This window comes from Camelina sativa, chromosome 8 (genome assembly GCF_000633955.1).
Source record: "Camelina sativa cultivar DH55 chromosome 8, Cs, whole genome shotgun sequence".
NCBI lineage: Eukaryota > Viridiplantae > Streptophyta > Magnoliopsida > Brassicales > Brassicaceae > Camelina > Camelina sativa.
The window spans coordinates 25,648,493-25,655,936 of NC_025692.1; the positions used below are offsets into that span (position 1 = coordinate 25,648,493).

Sequence of the window (7,444 nt, forward strand, 5' to 3'; positions counted from 1 at the left end):
TGTAACCAACCTCTCCAACTGGGTTTGGGATGATGATCCACAAGGCCTGAAAGTAGCACCATATGTAACAAGACCTATGTTAAAAAAATCAAACGAGACAACGAGTAGTGAAAGAAGATGCGATTCGGGAATTATACTTACAGGAAAAATTGTGTTGTCCACGTTTCTGCGATAACTTTTACCACACAAGCTGCATCATATTCAACAACCTCCACATCTGAATAAAGGATTCACTTCAAACAGGTAAAGACAGAACAGTAAAAGGAAAGGAATTTGAGATCACTTACAGAGATTAAGAAAAAGGATATTAATATTACATTCCATCTTTGTTGTTGCTGCGTCATAGTGTGCACGCATCATCCCTCATTCTGTGAAGAAAGCATATTCTTTATCCTAGAGAAGCAACAAGCCAACAACACGCTCTGATACAAGGGTTCAGATACTTCTCCTGCAGCCATCACAACTTCACTAGCTTATCATCATATAAAATCTGCAACATAGCAATGATAAGCAAAACTTCAGTCAAGATAAATGGTTAACCAAAAAGAAACAGAGAGAGAAAAATGGAACCTTGGTCATTGAGTTTGATCTGCAAGCAAGCAGCCTCCTCGAATCATCCACCATTCAACAGAAGAAACATCTGGGCTAGCTATTCACTTGGGTCCTTGTGATATGTGTATCTTCAATGGCCAACAATAGTCTTTGGTTTCACCAAACTCCATTGGTCTCGTCTGAGCTACACAACACAGAACATCACAAAGAAGACAAAAAAAAATTAATCTTACAAAAATCACATAACAGAGATCAAAACGAAAAGAAAAGAAGAAGCAAAGTTGGAAGGCAAACCGTGGAGGAGGGAGAAAGAGAGGAGCTGGGATTGCTGGCTGAGGAAGCAAGAAGGTGAACATGTAGCAGACACAATCTCTCCTAAGTTCTGGCTTCATACATACATGTCTCGATGGAGAAGAGCACCGTTGACTTCAGCTTTGAGTACAAGGAACTCTATTCACGGACCTGAAATTGCTGAGAAATTGCGTGAGAATTCGAAAAATAAAAACCTGTAAGATAGATAACAGAGAAAAAAAAATCAAACCTTAGCCTTTGAGTTTGGCTCTGTAAGCAGCCTCTTTCCTCGAGCCCAGCAGTCAACAGAACAAACCTCTTCCCTTGGCTCCTTGCGTGATGTATCTTCCAAGACCAACACAAACCTACCAGAAAGAGACATGTCAAAACAGATGGAACATTGTCGGATCCATAAGAAAAAGAAAACATATGAAGATTTAGAGTAAGAGAAACAGACCTTTTTAGTTTTCAATGTAGCAACTATCATCCAATGAAGGTCAATCATCTTTCTTGGCCAAGATATCAGCGGCAACTTTGAATGGCTTCAAGGCATGAATCTCATCAAACATCCATGGAAATATAATATCACCTAAATAAAATCCATGGTCAAAAAACAGAAAAAGATGAGAATTTGCAAACAAGAAGAAGAAGGACGGAAAGAGATAGAGAGAGTGAGATCAGATAGTACCAAGTTTAATTGTATAGGAAGAGGTCTTCTAGGGTTTGGTTGTCTTTGCTTTCTCTTTAAGACCTGGTTTAGCAAAGCATAGCTCAGATACTCCTCCTGCAGCCATCACAACTTCACTAGCTCATGATCATGTACAACCTGGAACATAGTAAACTTCAGTCAAGATAAATGCTTCCAAGCCAACGGCCAAAAAGAAACAGAGAGAAAAAATGGAACCTTGGCCACTAATTTGATCTGCAAGAAGCCTCCTGGAATCCACCAGTTAACAGAACAAACATCTCGATTGGCTCCTTGAGAATGTGTATCTTCCATGGCCAACAACAGTCTTCGGTTACACCAAAATCCATAGGTCTCGTCTCAGCTACACAACACAGAACATCACAAAGAAGACAAATAAAAATTAATCTTACAAAACCACCTAACAGAGATCAATATGAAAAGAAAAGAAAAAGAAGAAGCAAAGTTGGAAGGCAAACCGTGGAGGAGAAAGATAGAAGCTGGGATTGCTCTTTGAGTTTGGCCTTTTGAGTTTGGCTCTGCAAGAAGCCTCCTTCCTCGAGTCCACAAATCAACAGAACAAACATTCACTTGGCTCCTTGTGTTATGTATCTTCCACTAGCAAGATGCACCTACCAGAAAGAGACATGCCAAAACAGATCATACATTGTCGGACGATCCATAAGAAAAGAAGAACAGAAGAAAATTTAGAGAAACAGACCTTGTTAGTTTTCAATGGAGGTCAATCATTTTTCTTGGCTAAGAGATCAGTGGCAGCTTTGAATTGGTTCCAGGCATGACTCTCATCAAACATCACAACAACAGAACATCACAACTCCAAAAGCAGTCTTCGGTTTCACCAAACTCCATAGGTCTCGTCTGAGCTACACAACACAGAACATCACAAAGAAGATAAATAAAAATCATTCGTACAAAAATCACCTAACAGAGATCAAAACGAAAAGAAAAGAAGAAGCAGAGTTGGAAGGCAAACCGTGGAGGAGGGAGAAAGAGAGGAGCTGGGATTGCTGGCTGAGGAAGCAAGAAGGTGAACATGTATTAGACACAATCTCTTCTAAGTTCTGGCTTCATACATACATGTCTCGATTTAGAAGAGCACCGTTGACTTAGTTGACCATCAAGACTAAGACCATATGAACACTTCAATAGAGAGACACTTCAATTAAACCCTAAAATTGTAAATGGAACAAAAACAAAAACAAGAAAAGAGTGCATTACACTTCAAACGAGTAATGAAAGAAGATGCAATTCAAGTAGCAGGAGAATTCACTTACAGAAGATAAGTGTGTTTGTCCACGGCTCTATGATGACGTTACACAAGCTGGTAGTCAGTAACTCCACACACATCTGAATTAAGGATTAACTTCAAACAGGATAAGAAAAAAAGAGTAAAAGGAAAGGAATTTGAGATCACTTACTTACATGAGATTACGAAAAAGGATATTAAATTTCCATTCCATCCTTGTTGTTGCTGTGTCATAAAGTGCATCATCCCCGATTCAATGAAGAAAGTGAACCATCTAGAGATTCAACCAAAAAAAAAAATATCAGTCTCCTTCCGATCTAAATCGTAACAATGACCAAAAAAAACCAAACATTAAGCAGATTTTAACTCACTCTGCGTGTGGAGATTCGAGACAGAAAGTTTCACCTTTTGGAGGACATGTGACAACTCCAACTGGTTTTGGGATGATCCACATGGCCTGAAAGAAAAATGGAAAGAGACATTAAAAGAATCAAACGAGAAGTGAAAGAAGATGCAATTCACGTATTAGGAGAATTACTTACAGGGGCATAAGTGTGTTTGTCAAATAACCTCCACATCTGAATAAAAGATTTAACTTCAAACTGGTTGTTGTTACTGCTGCGTCATATAGTGCATCTCATCCCCAATTCGACGAAGATAANAAGAGCACCGTTGACTTAGTTGACCATCAAGACTAAGACCATATGAACACTTCAATAGAGAGACACTTCAATTAAACCCTAAAATTGTAAATGGAACAAAAACAAAAACAAGAAAAGAGTGCATTACACTTCAAACGAGTAATGAAAGAAGATGCAATTCAAGTAGCAGGAGAATTCACTTACAGAAGATAAGTGTGTTTGTCCACGGCTCTATGATGACGTTACACAAGCTGGTAGTCAGTAACTCCACACACATCTGAATTAAGGATTAACTTCAAACAGGATAAGAAAAAAAGAGTAAAAGGAAAGGAATTTGAGATCACTTACTTACATGAGATTACGAAAAAGGATATTAAATTTCCATTCCATCCTTGTTGTTGCTGTGTCATAAAGTGCATCATCCCCGATTCAATGAAGAAAGTGAACCATCTAGAGATTCAACCAAAAAAAAAAATATCAGTCTCCTTCCGATCTAAATCGTAACAATGACCAAAAAAAACCAAACATTAAGCAGATTTTAACTCACTCTGCGTGTGGAGATTCGAGACAGAAAGTTTCACCTTTTGGAGGACATGTGACAACTCCAACTGGTTTTGGGATGATCCACATGGCCTGAAAGAAAAATGGAAAGAGACATTAAAAGAATCAAACGAGAAGTGAAAGAAGATGCAATTCACGTATTAGGAGAATTACTTACAGGGGCATAAGTGTGTTTGTCAAATAACCTCCACATCTGAATAAAAGATTTAACTTCAAACTGGTTGTTGTTACTGCTGCGTCATATAGTGCATCTCATCCCCAATTCGACGAAGATAACATATTCTCCAATCTAGAATAGGAACAACAAACAACAAAGAAAACAAAACCAAAATATTAGTCCCCTAGATCTAAACCATAACAATGATCAAGAAAAAAAACCAAACTTTAAGCAGATTTTAACTCACTCTGTCTGTGGGGAGACAAAAGAAAGGTTTCACCTTTAGGAGGGAGGACATGTAACATCTCCAACTGGTTTTTGGGATGATCCACAGGAGGCCTGAAACTAAAAACCATATGTAACAAGGCAGACGTTAAAAAATCAAACGAGTAAGTAGTAATGAAAGAAGAAGCAAATTCAAGTATCGGTGGGGAATGATAACTTACACAGGGCATAATAAGTGTGTTGTCCACGGTTCTGCGATAACTTTATCACACAAGCTACATCATAATTCAATAACCTCCACATCTGAATTAAGGATTACCTTCAAACAGGTTAAGAAAAAAAACAGTAAAAAGGAATTTGAGTTCACTTACAGGGAGATTAAGAAAAAGGGATATTAATTTCCCATCCCATCGTTGTTGTTGCTGCATCACCCCTCATTCTGTGAAGGAAGCAAAAAACCAACATATCAGTCTCATTCCGATCTAAATCGTAACAATGAATGAGAAAAAAAAAACAAACTTTAAACGGATTTGTTAACTTACTCTGTTGTCTGTTGGAGCGGAACTTGAAGAGGGGACGAAGACAAGGGAGACCGTGTTGAATGAGTCGGGGGACTATCAAAAAGACCAGAAAGCATCCATCAGTAGAATCATCATCAGATTGCCAACGAAAGAATGAATTGTCGTTAGTTTAGTAAACAAATCAATCAAAAAAATACAAACTTTTTAACTCAACACGTTTCCGAATCAAACCCTAATTAACTCAGTTAATCAAAATCAAATCAAACTGATTCATAGATTTAGAAGAAGAAGAAGAAGAAGAAGAAGAAGAAGAAAAGAAAAGNTTTTGGAGGACATGTGACAACTCCAACTGGTTTTGGGATGATCCACATGGCCTGAAAGAAAAATGGAAAGAGACATTAAAAGAATCAAACGAGAAGTGAAAGAAGATGCAATTCACNTATCTTCAGATTCGTTCAGGCAGAACAAACATGCCTTTAATGCTTACCCTAGTCTCCGTAACAACGCTCTCTCACTATCTGTATCTTCAGATTCGTTCCCCGTCGACATTAGAACGAACGCTCTCTCTTTACTTTTTTTTTTTTTCTCCGTCTCAGGTGGTGAAGAGGACAAGACGACCTCAGTGCTTTATATAGAGAGAGAACCCCAACGGTTATTAATAAAACCAAATCCTATTTTTTGCCAGCTTTCTATTTACAGCCGTTAGATGTAATTGTAATTTTAGATCTGACGGTGGATAGACCATTAAAGAAAAAAGGAAATAAATGAGATTTGGAAACCCAAAAACGTGTTTTCCTTGTTCCTAAATCCACGTGCTCCTTTTTAAAGTTTATTAATATGATTTTGGTGTGAAATACAAATACCATTTAGAAACCAACAACGATTTTTTCCTTAATTCTTAAAACCACACTATCAAATATAAGACAATTATGATTAATGGAAACCACCAACGTATTTTTCACTTTTTTTTTTTAATATACTTCAACTGATTTTTTCGAGTGTTTTAGATAACTAATAATAGTGCATTTTGAATAATAGAATCTTTTTTTTTTCTTTCTCATCAAAATGTATTTCAGATGATAAATGCTCCAATTATTTTTAAAAATACTTCAAAATCCCCTGAAATTCCGGATTTTTATGTTAATAAACCCTATACTATTGTTTTGTCTCCTAAGTATGTATACTACTATCACTTTGGGATCTGAGATCGTCCAAAGGCACAACAAATACACAAAAAAAACCTACAGAGAGAGATTCAATTATTTTCCCTTGGACCGCCTACGCCGTCCTCCCAGGAGTTTCAGCATGTTATCAGTTACATCAGGTGGTGAATCTGCATCCTCATTGTGCTGGCCTGTACTACTATTATCAGAGGTATGAGTCAACCAAGCTAAGGCCTCAACAGCTGCATCTTTCTCAGCCAGCGTTTTGTTCCTCTGAGGTTTACCAACGAACTGCATCCCTTTAAACTCCACAAGTGCTCTAAATTCGTTTGTCTTTAGATGTTTTGTCTTGTACTTCGGAGGCGAGTGTCCCGCTCTCATCAAAAGTGTCTGAAGGAGACTCTTTGGGTTTGTCCCGTCTTTGGAGTGTTTGTTCTCTCCTATTTGCGGTTGGCTTGGCCTCTTTGTGTCACGGCCAAAGACAAATCTACCTTCGCATTGGTCTCCAGCAACGAGCTCTTGAACTGCAAGCATGAGGTACTTTCCTTCTTTGTGTATGTCCATGCTTGGATCTTCAAGCTGCAAACCGAAAAGATGGATACTAAAGGTGTTAAAGAGCTGCACTACAAACTTTTTTCCTAATGAAGTTGAAAAAACTCGCCTTTCTTTGAAGAAGCTTATCTAGTTCTTCCTTCAGCTTTACGTAGGAATCAGCCAAATTCGGATCCATGAAGAAATCAATGTACCCGTCAAGCATTTTAAGATGTCCCACCTGGAAACAACACGAGATTCAACCCATTCAATCCCAGAATATTCCAGAATCTGACTCGTGTAACGGTTAAAGAGAGGATAATGAGGAAAATCACCTGTACTCCAGTGCTCAGTGCACCACCAAAAAGGATCAAACTGGAATCAGGGACACCAGTGGAGTCCCGTATGAGCACAGCATTGACCTTTACTTTCTCTCCAAAGACTAGCCAAGGGTACGGAATTGTTGGGAACCGTGAATTAACAGAATTCTGAAACATAGGAATCGTAAAAAAACCATTTATATAAACAATGGCTGTATCGAGAGATTTAACCAATGGTTTTGGGAAATATGATTGAAGAGACCAACCGCGTATAGTGATACTTGGCCATCATCCATTGTTTTAAATGACATGGAAGTCTCTCTGTGCTGTGCAAAGAAGAAGGACAATATGTAATTTCACCGAACCCTCTGACAGAAGAAAGGAGACTTAGCCAGAGACTTAGCCAGAGACATAGGTACCTTAGACTTACCACAACAGATGCTATTCCGGGGAATAGGCCAGAGCAAATGATAGCACGAACCAGGGACTGGTTGTGACTTAGCTTGTTGTTGAGAGCTGAATCATCATGT

General features: G+C 38.3%; 1 protein-coding gene and 2 long non-coding RNA genes across 4 annotated transcripts in view; all 3 read right to left on the reverse strand.

The window, feature by feature from the left end:
• Positions 1–3,442, reverse strand: part of LOC104708628 — an 18,400-nt gene extending 14,958 nt beyond the window's left edge. The window contains exon 1 of the long non-coding RNA XR_002033055.1: positions 3,338–3,442. This is a non-coding gene — a long non-coding RNA (uncharacterized LOC104708628). The remainder of the gene's footprint in view (positions 1–3,337) is intronic.
• LOC104708624 lies at positions 3,466–4,995 on the reverse strand. Of its 2 annotated transcripts, none has more exons than XR_002033058.1 (9): positions 4,922–4,995; positions 4,751–4,818; positions 4,601–4,654; positions 4,402–4,499; positions 4,155–4,286; positions 3,984–4,069; positions 3,789–3,886; positions 3,641–3,713; positions 3,466–3,535 (listed from the first exon to the last, which is right to left on the reverse strand). It is a non-coding gene; the product is annotated as an uncharacterized LOC104708624 (long non-coding RNA). The 2 variants fall into 2 exon arrangements; XR_754787.1 differs by having other exon boundaries at positions 3,785–3,886.
• LOC104709938 (DExH-box ATP-dependent RNA helicase DExH3-like) overlaps positions 5,977–7,444 on the reverse strand; it is an 8,348-nt gene continuing 6,880 nt past the window's right edge. The window contains exons 16-20 of the mRNA XM_010426474.2: positions 7,345–7,443; positions 7,181–7,240; positions 6,930–7,082; positions 6,725–6,835; positions 5,977–6,642 (exon numbers count right to left, since the gene is read on the reverse strand). Coding sequence (XP_010424776.1) covers positions 6,160–6,642; positions 6,725–6,835; positions 6,930–7,082; positions 7,181–7,240; positions 7,345–7,443 — 906 coding nt within the window. The 3' untranslated portion in view covers positions 5,977–6,159. The remainder of the gene's footprint in view (positions 6,643–6,724; positions 6,836–6,929; positions 7,083–7,180; positions 7,241–7,344; position 7,444) is intronic.